Here is a 17,812-nt window from a genome sequence, read left to right as displayed (position 1 = left end):
AAGTTGAAGTATGAACTATTTGCTCATACTATTCTTATCTATTCATATCTACACTGAATTAGGTAATTTGTTTTCTCTGCTCTGCCCACACCTTTGGGATTCACGGACGTGAATTTGTAACGTAACATAACATCGAGTTATCCCAACTGTCAGAGAGTAATAGTCAGAGGTACATTCATCACAAAATGAATGAACTAAGTACCCACACCTCACATAGCTTTCTGTTAGACCAACGTGAATTTGTATGTGTTTATAAAACAAATAATCTTCATTGTGTTTGCCTCTGGTTATATTGACGTAACAAACAGCTGACCGCGGAACCGCGCAAGCGCGATACGGAAGACAGTGTTGCCAGATCCAAACGGCATTGAACGGGCGAGACGCGCGCCATTTTTCAGTTTGTCGCGGCCGGCTAGTCATCCATCTTCGCTGAACAAAATTCCATATAATCTCTAATAAATATTTCTATTTCTGTTATTTTTCGGAATTACAGTCGTTTTCGTTCGCAGTTTTCGCAATTCGTTTTTTTTAACATAGTTGGCTCGACCATTATAGATGGCGATACGGCTCGAAATTATAATTATTTTGGAACAGAAATAGCTAAATAAAAATATGCAAAACATTTTTTAATTTGATTGTACTTTTTTCTGCGATGTCCACCAGCTATTAAATGAATCTGAACAACGGGAACAAAACTTCCCGTTGGTCAGAATAGTCTGACCATTAATCTGACCAGTGAGAAAAACTCAAGGAAAACATCTTGAGGAAACCCAATGTTTCGCATTTTCGGGTTATGTGACCTAACCTGTATTGGGCTGGTTTTCCCTTCGTGGGTTGGAAGGTCAGACAGGCAGACGCTTCTGTAAAAAACCGGACCTGTCAAATCTTCAGGTTAGGTAAGCGGACCCTGTGAAAAACGGGATAATGCTAGGGAGACGATGAAATCATATACGTATAATAAAAACCCCATTGACAAATTATGTAACGCTTTAACTAAATCCAAAATACCAATAAAAACTTAACAAAGAATACAAAATTTAACTTGGAACCTATAAAACTATGGATACTTGGTAATTTCTTAGATGCATCATGACATCAGGGTTATGATGACATCATTGTGGCTGGCTCTTGGATTGGTTCTTGTGATGACGTGCGCACGGGTGTTTGGGATTCTGAAACAAAAAAATGTAGTACTTTACCCATGGAATAGAAGAAGAGAAGAGAAGAGTTGGGCAAAGCTCTAACGCGCATTTTGTATGAGAGCCGCTGTCGCCGGTTCAACCCCACTCTACTCGTCGTGGTTGTCGTCACTCACGCTGCGCCCGCGACGGGGAGACACCTTCGGGGCATTGCCCCCCTGGTGTAGGAGCGCTCGCCGCCCGCGAATACGGGCGGGGCACGGGGGCGGGCTACGGCGGGCGAGGTTCGCCCCTCCGTAAGCCCTGTCGAGTCCGGTGGTGCCGCCGGCGAGTCAGCCCACTGGGTGAGACCCTGTTGAGGGAGGCCCGGTGAGCGACTCCAGCCAGGCGGCACATGTCTTGTCTTGTCCGAGGTGTGAGCCGGCGAGCTCGGGTCCGAGTGTTCGGACCGGCTCAAGCCGGCGGAGGTCCTATTAGAGAATTTTATTGTTGTTTTTATGGGGAGAGAAAGACATATAGATATAAGTAGATACAGTTAATATAAATACACATACATAAACTATAATACAAGTTGAGAAAAAGAAAAACGAAGAAAAAGGGGATAGAACCCATAAAAACAACAGAAGAGGTCAATCCGGTGAGTCAATCCGGTGGGCCGCCGGCGAGGTCGAAGCCATCAGACAGTGATGGCTGTCCTCGAGCCGGCGGTCTTGGTCAGTCCAATGCTGGGGCCGCGTCCTCGTCGAGCTCTTCCACCTCAAGTAGCTCGCGAGGATGTAATGAAGACCACTCTACTACTACTCCTGGTAACAGATAACTACGATAGCTCTGCTGCTACTCAAATTCCGTAGTCACTTTACCGGCAATGTATACTTTATGTGATAGGCTACAATTTTATCATTAAGTACTTTTTGTAATATACTTGTATTCTCCTTCGGAAAGTGCTTAACAAAAAAAATACACACATCAATCTCTCTCACGCAACATATTAGTTAGCGTATAACACGACGCGCAAGCTATATCGTATTGCCAAAGATACGAACAAACTACGGTAAGCGAATGTTTACATACGAGGGAGCACAACTTTATAACCGACTACCGTCCGATATGAAACGTATTGACTCAGATCGATCATTTAAGGCCAAACTTTCCCGTTATGTAATACAAAATATTTAACTTTATACATTGTTTTAAGTTTACGCGGTTATTATCATAATTAAAGCACATAATAACGGGTTCTTACCGCGTTTAAATGGGGATATGAGACTCCCGATATTTCGACACTGTTGCAAGTGCCATGATCACGGGATGACTGATGAGATTGAAGTGGAGTAGGTAGATCCATAATTTTCTACGGGCAGACATATCTGTCTACCCTCTTTCTTTGCCGCTTGTTTAAGTTTTTGATATCGGAATGTTCGGAACCATCATGGCACTTGCAACAGTGTCGAAATATCGGGAGTCTCATATCCCCATTTAAACGCGGTAAGAACCCGTGATTATGTGCTTTAATTATCCTATGACTTTGTTTCTGTATAGCATCGTAAGCATGATTATTATTAAGTATTTCTTATGTAAGTGACGGTAAGTCTTTAATAAGAAATAAAGATTCTATAAACCTAAGTATGATCAAAAATATCTCAGTCTTAGCTCGGCGTGACTTATTATAGATTTGCCGCAGATGGCATTAACTACTTGGCCGAATAAATGGGGAGCGCTGAAGGCTCTCACCCGGTACAACGTTTAAGACAACAGGCCTGAGGGTGCCCAGTTGGGCGCGAACCTCGGCTCAGGGCGTCGTTTGAGAGGAAAAATATTTGAAAGAATTAATCGACTCTAGTGGGTCGATAGATAGCTCGGACTTACCAGCACCGACGTCATCGTATGCCTTCTCGCTCCAGACGTCGGAGTGCGGCGTGAACACCGCCTCCTTGTAGTTGCCATAACCATCGCACTCCACGTCAGAGCCCGTACGGCATTTCTCGCGCGCACAATCTGTTGGCACAAATTAACACAATTTTCATCATCATCATCGCCATAGGTCTTGCGCTCGAAATCCAAATAAACATGCAGGAGTCATCTGCGCGTGAGTGTATTATAGTGAACAAGTAGTTGCACTGGTACAAGTCCACTCTCTCCTCCTCAACCTCCCGGTCCACAATTTTACATAGGTACAGTCATGCGCAATATAATGTGCATACTTTAGGACTCTGTCACACTAACATATTTGACATTTAGTGAGACTTACAGTTCAATTTGTCAAAAAAAGTTAATGTGACATGGTACCAAAGTGTATACATATTGATGCTCGTGACTGTACTTTTAATAAGCAGTGACTAGTGACATTGTGAGGTATGCCGGAAAGCAATGGATGAGACTTCTACAGGACCGGAAAGGATGGCGTGAAAGATAGGAGGCCTATACCCAGCCGTGGGTGCATACAGGGAGAGTAGATAGATAGACTTTAATATGTACCAAACAGGGACCACCTAAGGAGGTCCTCCTCCTCGGAGTCCAGTCCTCCGTGGTCCAGTGGTCTAAGCGTTGAGTTCACGATCCGTAGGTCCCGGGTTCAAATCCCGATGGGGACATATCACAAAAATCACTTTGTGATCCCTAGTTTGATAGGACATTACAGGCTGATCACCTGATTGTCCGAAAGTAATATGATCCCTGCTTCGGAAGGCACGTTAAGCCGTTGGTCCCGGTTACTCCTTACTGGTGTAAGTAAGTTAGTATTAACCGCCTTTGGTGGCTCAATAGTAACCCTGTCACCAAGGTGGATGGGGTTGGTAATCCACCTCATACCCCACATGATAGAAGGATTCAAGAACTGAATCATCCCCCTCAGTATTCGTTACGACATCACTAACACCCTGTATATCACAGGCGAATGTCGGAATATTCCAAAGTATTTTGTCGATACCAGCAGGAGTTGAGGAGCTCGGTGGCGCAGCGGTAAACGCGCTCGGTCTGCGATTGTTAAAGTTAAGCAAATTTCGCAAAGGCCGGTCATAGGATGGGTGACCACAAAAGAAAAAGTTTTCATCTCGAGCTCCTCCGTGCTTCGTAAGGCACGTTAAGCCGTTGGTCCCGGCTGCACTAGCAGTCGTTAATAACCATCAATTCGCACTGGGCCCGCGATCTCCCTATCCATCCATAGGGAAGGCCCGTGCCCCAGCAGTGGGGACGTTAATGGGCTGATGATGATGACTGATGATGAGCAGGGCTAACATGCACAACATAATAAAATTATCGAACGATTCAATGAAGTCGAACTCGTTAAGTTTCTTTTTATACCTAACATGCGTGCCACGTGATTTCGTATTTTGACAGACCGCTTTTTTTTTTGACGTGACTTGTTGTAGATTTGCCGCAGATGGCGCTGAAGGCTCTCACCCGGTACAGACCGCCATGACTTATTCACATATTAGCACCAATCGACAAAAGACAATTATTTCGTCAGATTCGATAAAATGACCCGTGACAAAATTTTATCACGTTACGCGTGTTAGCCGTAGCAGAGGAGAGCCTAGCTCAGTGGGTAGAACGCTTGACTCTCACTTTTAGGTCGCAGGTTAGAATCCCAACGTAGGTCTAAATCTAAACCAACGATTTTTATAATCAAAAAATTATAATTCATGTGTATTTTAGCACCAAATACAATAAATAAATGCATGACAATATTTATTACCACTCTAAAATTTAAAGTAGTGAAAAATTTAGGAGTTGTCCTATAGGACATAAACTGCCAACTTACATAAACTGCCTATATACGTCCCACTGCTGGGCACAGGCCTCCCCTCAATCAACCGGAGGGGGTATGGAGCATACTCCACCACGCTGCTCCACTGCGAGTTGGTGGAGGTGTTTTTACGGCTAATAGCCGGGACCAACGGCTTAACGTGCCCTCCGAAGCACGGAATCAACTTACTTTTTCGAACGATCAGGTGATTCAAGCCTGAAAAGTCCTTACCAAACAAAGGACAGTCTCACAAAGTGATTTCGACAATATCCCCATTGGGAAACCGCGAATAAAGATATTAAAGAAAAGAAGGTATTACTACAAACCACAGTTCATGTTGGTGACTTCAACTCTCGGTACTTTGATCCCCTGTATGATGCTGCCGTCTTCCAACGAGCAGTAGCACACGAAGCGACGGCACTGGAGGAATGGAAAAGTAACATTATACTTAAGTATATTAGCATTATTTATTACAGATTAACTCTACAGCTTAAGTAAGTATGTAGTCGTTATATGAGTCATGTCAGGGGCCTTTGGCGGCTCAATAGTAACCCTGACACCAGGGTTGATGAGGTTGGTAATTCACCTCACAACCCACACGATAGAAGAAGAAGAAGAATACAGCTTGAATCACTGGTTTGCTTCTCAATCGGGGAGCGTCGGTTCGAACCCCTTAAGTGCGTGAAATTAAAAGCAAGGGCTTTGTCGGTCGGCAAGGTATCTTGTTTACAATCAAGTTTCCCATCATCATCATCATTACCAGCCGTACGACGCCCACTGCTGGGCATAGGCCTCCCCCAAGGATCCCCACGACGATCGGTCCTGCGCTGCCCGCATCCAGCGGTTTCCCGCGACCTTCACCAGATCGTCGGTCCACCTTGTAGCGGGCCTACCTAAGTTGCCCACTTTAGAATAAAATAGAACATACACACGACTATATCCCAATAGGGTAGTCAGAGGTACGTCCATCGCAAGTCAAACTAAGTACCCACACCTCACTGAGCTTTCTGTTAGACCAACGTGATAGGTGGTGAGCCGTATCGCCGTATAGGTACAGGGTGTTAGTGACATCGTAACGAAAACTTTGAAGGATGATTCAGGCCATGATTCTGAGTTGATATCAAGGGGAATTTTTCATCGCAGAAGTATGGAACGGAGAATAATTAAACACTAAAATTTTCATGAATTTTCCGATAGGAAAATCCACTTGACATTAACTCAGAGTCATGGTCTAAATCATCCCCCTCAGTATTCGTTACGGTGATATCATAAACGAGCCGGTTTCGGCTACGGCGACTGCTTCAACTCCGACGTTCATGTGCTCGCATGTGCTTATATAGCCAATCTTATTGGAAAAGATCCTCGCACATAGTACACCATTTAAATATGCATAATTGATCGCCGTAGGCGGTCGGGCTTTCAATTCATCGCGCTTGGCGTCAAGCTCTAAGCGCCGTCGATGTTCAAATTCATGAACTTTGGTGTGATTTGACATGATTAATCAAATCAACTGTGTTAGTGAAAACTGCACTTAAGTTAAATTAAAAACTCAATTGGTGCAAGTCCGCCACTGAGGTTGGTACTGGCACTCTCCATAAAAAATAAATAGTTTTATATAGCTGTTTACTTGTACAGGGGCGTAGAGCCAAAGCGGCGTGCACTGCGGCGCATCGTAGTGTAGATGGCCGTCAGGGCCGTACTTCTTCTTGAAGAACTTCAGCTCGCGTTTGCACGGCTCTGCAGAAGTATTTAGCAACCTTTAATTAAGGTAGTAAGGCCTGAAAACCCTTTGGAAATCCAAAAAAATAACTGCCTGTTCTAGGGTCGTATATTTTATTGATAAGATTAACTTATAGTTTGCACCCGCAATCTTTTAATTTTTATATATTTCCTTGCCTTATGGGCCATTTGCCATGTACTTAGTTAGGAGTCCTTTGTTAATATATCCTTTTATTTTGGTACAATAAAGTATATTTGTATTGTATTGAATTGTACATCCCAAACTAGACAACTACTACTTACTATTACTTGGCTAACTGTGCACTATAAATACTCCTTATCTTTGTAAGAGTTGGAGTGAAGAAACTTAAAATACCTACTTAATATTTCAAGTGCTCAAATGCTCATTGCATTGTATATGTGTCTGTAGGTAATGCGGATTGCCAACGTATACTTATGTATGCGTGTGTATGTATTCCGTGCTTCGGAAATCACGTTAGTCCCGCCTATAGACACCTCCACCAACCCGCAGCGGAGCAGCGTAGTGGAGTATGCTCCATACCCCCTCCGGTTAATTGAGGGGAGGCCTGTGCGGATCAGTGGGACGTTTAAAGGCTGTTCATGTTTTTTTTATATATGTATGGACGCGAAGAACGAGTGACTAGCCGATGAGATGTTCATCCTCAAGTCACCATTAGCTTCAAGGTCGCTCTCGTCTCTCTTCCGGCGGCTGCCAACCGTGGTCTTCACGGTGTGGATGTCCTGGCAGCGACCCTGTCGGCACACGAGCCCGTCGTCACAGCCTGGCTCCAGGAATTCTTCTTCCACCTGGATAAAAAGTTCTAGTGTTTCAAACCGCGCTGAAGGCTCTCACCCGGTACAACGTTTAAGACAACAGGCCTGAGGGTGTCCAGTTGGGCGCGAACCTCGGCTCAGGGCGTCGTCTGAGAGGAAAAATATTTGAAAGGATTAATCGATCCTAGTGGGTCGATAGCGATAAGCGCTGAATGAGGGAAATCGTCGACCACGCCGGCGGGGTCGGTATTGGGATTCACAATCGTCACTCGTCGATTGGAGAGTCCCTCATTCAGTGATGTGCCGCATCTGGAAATGCAGTCACTTTGGGAAAGTTCCCGGCAGTAGAAAGACGCAAACCTTATGTAAGCTTTAATCTTTAGGCAGATAAGATCAGGGGGGTTAAAATGGCCACATCGAAGCAATATTGCTATTTGACATTTGTTTGCATTGCGCACTTACTTTTATATGCGCAAATGTCAAATTGCAATATTGCTTGTTTAGATGAATTGCTTCGTTGTGGCCATTTTAACCCCCCAGAGTACAAGAAAGAATATTTTTTTTAAAAAGCAGCCAGTGTCAACTGGAACATTCCCACTTAGGAACATTCTTGGGAACGGCACACCACGGTTCCGGGCCAAGTAGTTAACGCCATTTGCGGCAAATCTACAATAAGTCACGTCAAAAAAAAATATCACTAAAAAAGAGCACTAAGTTTAGCTTGGTGCATACAGAGCCAGGAAATTCCGCGCATCAGCCCGCTCGCCACAAGAGTGCACACAAATCAAATCAAATCAAAATTCAAATCAAATTCTTATTTATACTTTATTGCACACACGATACAATCAACCGAAAAGTTGTACGAAACTTACCTCGATTTCCTTGGTACCATTTACATTATGGACTGTTTTTTTGAATTCTGCACATTTCTCGTTTAATTCTGGAACATAATTGATTTCACAAAATAAAAACCTCAACAAAGGCGCCGCGGCCGCTGTTTACAGAGATTGGCTGTCCATTTGTTATACGAGGTCTATCTTTATAATATTTAAATGATAAAAGAACCAAACACTAACGTTGGTATGAGCTGCACCTCCCGCAGCAGTTGCAGGTGTCCCTGTCTGGGAGGAACGCACCAGGGCGGCATTGAGTCTCCTTCAGCTTATCTGAAAACAAAACATTGCCAACATGCTAGTGTTCAACATCACTAATGCTCTCCGTGCTACTTTTTTACGGAAAAATAGGGGTAGTGATTTCCCTTTGGCCTTCCGCTCCGCTGTACTCTGTCTGACGTGAGTGGGATGGCGCCCAGAGTAGTCTATTTCAAAGCAGAGCTAGGACTCCTGACCTCCGTCTCTGATTAGTACTGACAGTTACTGCTGCCCTCTGTCGCGTTCCAGGTTACAGTCCCTGTGACTTGCCCCTTCCGCCCCGCATTGCCGTACAGATGGCTCCCATCTCCGCCTCTGCAATCGTTGAGGTCTTCATCCGTATTCCTGGGCAAGGGTTCTACGTTATACCCCGTTGGGCTGGGTCCCTATTCGAACTCAGCCACCATCTCGCTCCGGCCTACTGAAGTACCTAAATGGCGCCCACCCCCGCGGCAAGTTTATAATTTATCTTTGACCCAGTCAGATACCCTATTGGTTATATCTTTATGGGACTAAATGAATGCCGTACCTCCAAATAAATAATATGTACCTTCTTTGCAATCATATCCCCGGCAAGAGACTGGACAGTCGCTACCACCAGAGGGGGGCTCGTACCGGAAGTTGCGACGCCTGCCAACATAACCACACACATTGGTACGTAGCTACAACACTGAGTATTTTTTCGGGTCTCTGAACATAAAATGAACCATCAACAAACACATACAATAAGATCTTTTGGGTCTCTGACCATAAAATGAACCATCAACAAACACATACAATAAGACCTTTTGGGTCTCTGACCATAAAATGAACCATCAACAGACATCATAATAACACGCCTATTTCCCGTTGGGAACCATCAAATCGCCAAAAACATGTGTATTAAAGCCCTTGTTTTAATATTTTTTGAAGCATACAACCAAACCAACCGCAACCGTAAATACGACCAAAACCATTTTTAAATGTGACATACCTAAGTATTAATTCTTAGGGATGTCAAATTTAGCCCTGGTAGTCCAGTTGGTAGATCGCTTGCCTCTTACTTTGAGATCGCAGGTACGAATCCAGCACAGGCCAATGACCAATGATTGTGGGATTTATTTTCGAATTCATGTTTGTATATTAAATAATTATTACGTGCTCAGCGGTGAAGGAAAACATCGTGAGGAAACCCACATTCCCGAGAAATGTATTTTCGGTGGTATGTGACCTAACCTGTATTGGGCTGGTTTTCCCTTCGCGGGTTGGAAGGTCAGTCGCTTCTGTAAAAAACCGGACCTGTCAAATGTTCAGGTTAGGTAATGCTAGGGAGATGATGATACCTAAGTATTCACTTACATAGTGGTTTCTTGGACAACTACTGTACTGTATGTAACAACATACTTACATATTTACCTAGGTACCTACTTACGTTATTAATTTTCGATTGTAAATATACTTACATGTGTAGTGATTCTTTAGGTACATTTGGAACGGACACAGGGACGCCTGAAAACAACCATAAGAATAAAGCTTATCAATAAATCAATATAGTACAATCTATGAGTCTACCTAAGTATGCATACCTAACTACTATGCTTTCCCTTCCCCTCCCCCGTACGTCTGCCGCTAACTACATCATCTTATTATCTAGCCCATTCGATCCCACTGCTGGGCAAAGGCCTCCCCTTGATATTTCCACTAGTCTCGACTTTGCGCGATCTCCAGCCTATCCCTTCGATGAGCACTGAGATCGTCACACCATCTTTTACGCGGTCTGCCTCGATTTCTACATCATCATCATTAATTTAAGGGCCACCCTCTTGTTGGTGTATCATTATGCATTCTTGTCTCATCATCATCTGCCCATTAACGTCCCCACTGCTGGGGCACGGGCTTTCCCTATAGATGGATAGGGAGATCGGGCCTTAAACCATCACGCGGGCCCAGTCCGGATTGATGGTTATTAACGACTGCTAATGCAGCCGGGACCAACGGCTTAACGTGCCTTCCGAAGCACGGAGGAGCTCGAAATGAAAACTTTTTTTTTTTGGTCACCCATCCTATGACCGGCCTTTGCGAAAGTTGCTTAACTTCAACAATCGCAGACCGAGCGCGTTTACCGCTGCGCCACCGAGCTCCTCCACTATTGCACTACTGCTTCTCAAATTGAAGGCGCGGCACAGCGGCACAGACTACAACAGATAAAGTTGATATTAATAAACTAATATCAGCTTCGAGACTACTCTCAAGATCATATCGTCACTGAAAAGTCAAAATTACGTAAGCGCCAAAATGCCATTTCAAGAAAAAGCCGTTTAAAGTATTTTTTTCGTTTTTTATCATAACTTTTTACCCATTTATCCAATCTACAGATTACCTTGAGTTTTCGATTTCTATCCATGTGACAGTTCTTAAGTATGTAAAAACAGGATTTTGAGCATGGTCTTGAGGGTAGTCTCAGCTGAGATTAGTTTATTAATACCACCCTAAGCCAGGAATATAAGTAACCTACTCACATCGTCTTAGAATGTGATCGCATCTCAGCGCTCGGAACTCCTGTTCAGTATGGCCCCAATAAGGGTTGCAGCCGGCTCTGAAATCTAAACACGGTCTTCTTCTATCGTGTGGGTTGTGAGGTGGATGACCAACCTCATCAAAGCTAGTGTCAGGGTTATTATTGAGCCGCCAAAGGCCCCTGAGTTGACTACGCACCTACTTACATGAGTAAGTAGGTAATCAACCTCACAACCCACACGATAGAAGAAGAAGTAAGTGGTACCCGGGACCAACGGCTTAACGTGCCTTCCGAAGCACGGATCATCTTACTTTCGGACAATCAGGTGATCATCCTGCAATGTCCTAACCAAACTAAAGAGCACAAAGTGATTTTTGTGATATGTCCCCACCGGGATTCGAACCCGTGACCTCCGGATCGTGAGCACAACGCTCAACCACTGGACCACGGAGGCCGTAAAAGCCCTGAGTAAATCTGAGTTTGAGCTGGGGTCTAAAGAAGCCACATCAAAGCTACATACGGTCACGAGTACTAATATGCACTTTGCAACCATGTCACACTAACTTTTTTGACAAATTAAACCGTAAGCCTCATTATATGTCAAATATGATAGTGCGACAGGGTTCTAAAGTGGGTACATGATATTGCTCATGACTGTACATAAATTCATGCCTATTTCCCACCGGGGCAGAGACTATGGAATTCCATTTGCTTCTATCCTGACACACTTCTCTTGCTTCCTCCACATTCATCAATCGTTTCATACACGCACGCCGGTTCAGAGTAGGTCGTCTGAAAAGTATCGGCGTCCGGAGGACGTAAAATACGATCCCGACGACCCGATTACTCTAGCCATAGAGGCAGCCAATGAGCTCGCGACACCAAACACTTCAGGACCCCGATACCGACCACACCGGCGTGGTTGACGATTACCCGCAATCAGCGCTTATCGCTATCGACCCAGTAGGTCGTACTGAAGCTTAATAACCTAACTTAACCTAACTATAATAAAACATTTATCACCTTAAAAATAAGCAAAGGGCTGTCAAATACTAAAACCCACGTTCATCACTAGTTTATTTTTTATTTGTGACGTGGTCAAAATCTAAATACAGGGTGTTAGTGACATCGTAACGAAAACTTTGAGGGATGATTCAGGCCATAATTCTGAGTTGATATCAAGTGGAATTTTCCGTCGCAAAAGTATGGAACGGAAAATAATTTAAATAAGCTCTAAAATTTTCATGACTTCTCCGACAGGAAATTCCACTTGATATCGACTCAGAATCATGGTCTGAATCATCCCCTTCAGTATTCGTTACAGTGTCACTAACACCCATACCTACTTGTATGGCTACTGTATGTACTTGTATGGGGTGTAAGTGACATCGTAACGAATACTGAGAGGGATGATTCAGCTGATTATTCTGAGTTAATATCGAGTGGAATTTTCCATCGCAAAAGTATAGAATTGAAAATAATTTAAAAAATCTAAAAAAATAACATGAATTTGCGACGGAAAATTCCACTTGATATTAACTCAGAATCATGGTCTGAATCATCCCTCTGAGTATTCGTTACGATGTCACTAACACCCTGTATAATAACGAGAAGGCAGAGGTCCAAAGCTCACCAATTGAAGTGACCGGCAAGAATTCTTCAGCGTCGAAGCTGTATTCATCTGATATGCAGGATTGGTCCAATTCTAAATGCGACAAAAAGATAATGTTACTAAGAGAAAAGCTTTCTCACCGATTTTTATATAAATTAATCTAAACTCTAACAAGGAAAAAACAGTTCGATAAATAAGGCTGGTAAGCCAGCAGTCAGCACACGCTACACGGTAAGAATGATATATTTGACCAGAGTGTGGCAAAAGGCCACCACCAAAACTAAAAGAGAACCTGAAACTTAGGGTGGTATTATTAAACGAATCTCAGCTAAGACTGCCCTCAAGATCATGCTCAAGTCTCTGTTTTTATATGAGAACTGTCACATTGACATGATCTTGAGAGCAGTCTCAAGGCTGAGATTCGTTTATTAATACCACTCTCAGTACCTGCGGCCTCCGTGGTTCAGCAATTGACAATTGGACTCGGTCACCCAACCTCACCTCAGCAAACCTCACCTCTATAGAAGACACACTCGTCACAACATCTGCACTGGGTGTAATCAGCTGGTATGAACATGGCTCGCCATTTGCCATACTTCCGGTCGCAGTATGTCTGCCGTTCAGCTGGCAACACTCGCCTTTCCCTAAAAACATGCGTATTGTATACAGCATAATTATAAGCTTTATGTACGTAAAGGTATTTCAAAAGCCTGAGTTATCTCACTTCTAAGGTTTGAATTTAATGAGTTAGATGCCTTCCAAAGACAAAGCAGTCCGATTGTTGGTAATCTATTTTTGACGTGACTTATTGTAGATTTGCCGCATATGGCATTTAGTACTTCGAGGGCTCTCAACTGGACGCTTGATTATCAACATAATCATCTTCTTATATATTAAATGGTTGTTAGTATGTGGCATCGTAACGAAAACTTTGAGGGATGATTCATAGTTGATATCATGTAGAATTTTCCGTCGCAAAAGTATGGAACTGAAAATAATTTTATAAAAACACTAAAAATTTTCATGAATTTTCTGGCAAGAAATTTCACTTGATATCAACTCAGAATCATGGTGCTTGTAGAATTGAAAATTAAAAAAAACGTCAATTTTGCGACGGAATATTCCAGTTGATATAAAGTCAACTTTTTTTCAGTATCATTGCCTGAATCATCCCCTTCAGTATTCGTTACGATACCACTAAAATCCTGTAGAGAAAGGGTTAACAAAAAAATATTACTTGCAAGAGTCCCGGAACAGTTCACATTCCGTATAATTGCTGAATTGAGGGCATTGCGGGCAAAGGTAGCGATCTTAAATAGAAATAAACAATTATTAGGTACGATATCAGTTACATGTCCAAATACCTACTTAGGTACAGTCATGAGCAATATAATGTACCCACTTTAGGACTCTGTCGCACTAACATTTATTTGCCATTTAGTGAGACTTACAGTTCAATTTGTCAAAAAAGTTAATGTGACATGGTACCAAAGTAGTAGTATTAATGCACGTATTAATGCTCGTGACCGTACGTGACGTAGCCTTAGGCCGCGTGCAGGGACACGCGGGGCGTCTCCCTGTGCGACGCGCGGGGCTTCAAGCGATTTCTCCTTTAATGGAGAGGCGGGGCGCTAAGCGGCACGTCAAGAGGCACATCGAGCAGCGCGTTATGCGGCGCGCGCAGTTTAGTGCCATAGCGGCGCGTCATGCGGCGCGCGCAATTTAGTGCCATAGCGGCGCGTCATGCGGCGCGCGCAGTTTAGTGCCATAGCGGCGCGTCATGCTGCGCGCGCAGTTTAGTGCCATAGCGGCGCATCATGCTGCGCGCGCAATTTAGTGCCATAGCGGCGCGTCATGCGGCGCGCGCAGTTTAGTGCCATAGCGGCGCGTCATGCTGCGCGCGCAGTTTAGTGCCATAGCGGCGCATCATGCTGCGCGCGCAGTTTAGTGCCATAGCGGCGCGTCATGCGGCGCGCGCAGTTTAGTGCCATAGCGGCGCGTCATGCGGCGCGCGCAGTTTAGTGCCATAGAGGCGCGTGGCGCGTCACCCGCCGCGTCACCTGCCGCGTCGCCCACCGCGTCACTTAAGCCATATCGCCCGCCGCGCGTCCCTGAACGCGGCCTTATAGTGAAAACCACGTAAACGCCTGATTCGACAATCATTGGTTCAGGCCCGTGGTGGATTCAAACCTCCGACCTCAAAGAGAGAGGCGAGCGTTCTACCAACTGAGCTACCACGGCTCCACTTTCCACCTTCAAACTAAACCAAACATTAAAATAAAACTACAATTCCAATCTGAATCCACATCCATCGCAGTTGTCAAACTTGTCGATCCCACCGACTTCATATTCTTCCTCCTCTTCGTCTGAATTGGAACCCCTTTCTTCTTGTAGCAAGGACATAAGTGCTTATGTACAAATATGCGATTTCTGAGCCTGAAGCTTCTCAACGGGAAGTTATCACAAAAGCACGGAGGTTCGCTATGAACCCTGCCACTACTGGTTAAGTCTGTGTGCAAGAGTTGATTATGAATTTCTCTTTAAAGTAGGTTCAACTTCTGAAGAACTATGTGGAAAACGGTCGGTCCTGATGTGGAATGTCTATAGCAAGGTCCATGGTCGATTTCACCGAACTCTTATTATATAGAAATGCCTGGGTAGCATAGTCGTCATAGACCAAAATATGCACAAAACGAAATGTTTTTTGAGGCATAGAACGGCTACTCCCCGCTCCCCACCAGCGTCTGAGCTAGGTTTACCTCACCCCACACACACAGATGCGCGTGTACGATAGTTTAATGTGTAGTGTCTATGTAAAACGAGGTTGTTTGTATAAAATGTCCGGGGTGTGATGTGAGTGAGGCAACGACCGTAGTATGAAACTTTCACGTCATTCATTGCTTCTTTGGTATTGTACAACCACAACTATATTCGCAAATTTTGACTACATAATTGATATGAATTATGATTAGTTAGCATCACCCCAAATGACCCAGCCAATGAGGGATTTTCCGCGCTAGGTTCCCCAAAAATACAAATGGCGCTGTAAGTACAGATTTTATTTCGTTTCAACCTTCTAATTTCATGGATAAATAACAGACATAATATGCATCTTTTCTTTGTTTTTGGGTATAAATGATGACCCTTGTTATTACACCCAGGCACAACACATCTTCCATGATCATTATTATTCTGATCAAAATAAAGAGAAGCAATGTAGGTGGCAACATAATTCTATAATAATCTGATCCAAATATCAAGCAACAATTATTTTATAAAGGCTTCTGCCATTATTTTTTTTTATAATTACGGATTTACCCGAGTAGAGAGAAAATAGGTAATTATCACGTTAAATCTCGAAAGCGCCATCTGTATTATTTTTGGGGAACATGGCCTGGTAAATCCCTCATATTCCTTTTTTTTACATTTAATCGAAAATGTAAACGTTTTAGCTAGGCGCTCAGTTTCTTCGAAGTGTGTATGTGAAATGAGAGCCAACTTCAATATTATGATATACCTATGCCTTGGTTGGTTAGCCGTAAAAACATCTCCAACAACCCGCAGTGGAGCAGCGTGGTGGAGTATGCTCCATACCCCCTCCGGTGGATTGAGGGGACGCCTGTGCCCAGCAGTGGGACGTATATAGGCTGTTTATGTTATGTATGCCTTGGTTGTTGACTTCAACGACAAAAGAAGTGAGATCTAAATCGTTGTCAAGTTCAATGGTCAGTCCTGAAATTTATTTATAACAACATAAAACATTACCACTAGGTCCTCGACAAATGGGTCTGACAGTCCTTCTGCTGGGAAACCGGACCACGATATTCTTCTTCTCTCCAGCTTTGCACTGCTCATAGTCAATGCTGTCCAAGTTGTTGCGGACCAGAGACAGGATCTCCGTCTCTCGCCAGAACTCGCTGGTATCCTTGCTCTTGTCGATCAACATTATGAATGGAAGGAACTGTGGAAGAGTTGGCATGGACAAAGAACCTCAAATACCAAGGTATAGATGATGAGGTAGCTAAATAGAATACAGTTAGCTGAGTCAAATACAAAGGACTACAATTAAAACACATATTTAATACCGGGTTCTTACCGCGTTAAAATCAGATAGATATTTCAACACGTGCCTGATTTTAACGCGGTAATAACCCAGTATTATTTAATTATACTTAGTTCTTTGTATTTGACTTAGCTCTGTAAGTATTCTATTTAGCTAACTCATCATGTATACCTACCTATAAAGATAATAACCGCGTAAACATCAAACAATGTCCAAAGAACTATGTTATTAATATGTAGCTAATTACGCTTGTAATGTACTTAATTGTAATTTTTGTCATGGACAAAGCCACAAGTACCAACGTACAAATGATAAGGTACAAAATACAATGTGTACCAAGGTACAAATGATAATTATCAGGTACAAGGTAAAATTAGTACCAAGGTTACATGACATTAGCAAGAAAAGGTATCTACTTATATACAAGGGAATATGTGCTCTCCACCCGTGAGGTAGGTGTAAAGATTTATTGTGAAATCCTTTACGAAATTTTACCTGCAAGTTATCATTACGGGTTTTGTTCGCAATGGACAGCTTCGCCGCATCAGGGCTCAAGACAGGCACACTGTTCCCGAGCAATGAGTTCAACCTGCCCAGTACCAATAGGATCTCGAGAAGGAGGAAGAAAGAAAATTTCATCTTGATTTTACAATTTTTTTTAGATTACGTCTGTAAAACGGTGATTCGAAAAGCTTTGAGTGTTGTCATCGTTCTTCAGTGGACTAGAATGAGAGTGGCCAGTTACTTTTTTCGACTTTCATGAATTTTGTAAAAAGAGATCGCACTAGATAGGTAAGTAGGATGTTTTTGACCGAGCTTTTGATTGTTGGCGCACATTGATTGATGCATGGCATGGTACACAACACAAAACTTTTAGTAAAAGATTTACTTACAGTTTTAATGCTTTTTATAAAGTATGTAGCAAAAGTCATAATTCGCTTAATTTTCAATAATAAAATTCAAGTCTTTGGAATGTTGGAGATACCAATTTAATGTTAATACAGTACCTACTTACACTTACATCATCAAACGCCTGGCAATTGCTGCTTTTCATAGGATTGAGCATACTTTGTTGTGATGATGATGATGTA

The 17,812-nt window shown here is 43.2% G+C and overlaps 1 protein-coding gene across 1 annotated transcript; it reads right to left on the bottom strand.

Annotated features, from left to right (window-relative positions):
• Positions 1–994: 994 nt before the first annotated feature.
• On the bottom strand, positions 995–17,798 carry LOC126376867 (uncharacterized). The gene is made up of 15 exons (XM_050024422.1): positions 17,743–17,798; positions 16,424–16,619; positions 13,896–13,968; positions 13,175–13,302; positions 12,680–12,751; positions 11,048–11,131; positions 9,992–10,037; positions 9,100–9,179; positions 8,475–8,564; positions 8,271–8,338; positions 7,296–7,431; positions 6,512–6,621; positions 5,211–5,304; positions 3,006–3,134; positions 995–1,172 (listed from the first exon to the last, which is right to left on the bottom strand). Exons 1-15 carry the CDS (start codon positions 17,785–17,787, stop codon positions 1,102–1,104), a joined length of 1,422 nt encoding a protein of 473 aa, XP_049880379.1. The 5' UTR covers positions 17,788–17,798; the 3' UTR covers positions 995–1,101.
• Between the last annotated feature and the right edge of the window lie 14 nt (positions 17,799–17,812).

Source organism: Pectinophora gossypiella, chromosome 21 (assembly GCF_024362695.1).
Source record: "Pectinophora gossypiella chromosome 21, ilPecGoss1.1, whole genome shotgun sequence".
Lineage (NCBI taxonomy): Eukaryota > Metazoa > Arthropoda > Insecta > Lepidoptera > Gelechiidae > Pectinophora > Pectinophora gossypiella.
Note: the sequence above shows the minus strand (reverse complement) of the source record. Positions and strands in the feature narration are given on the sequence as shown.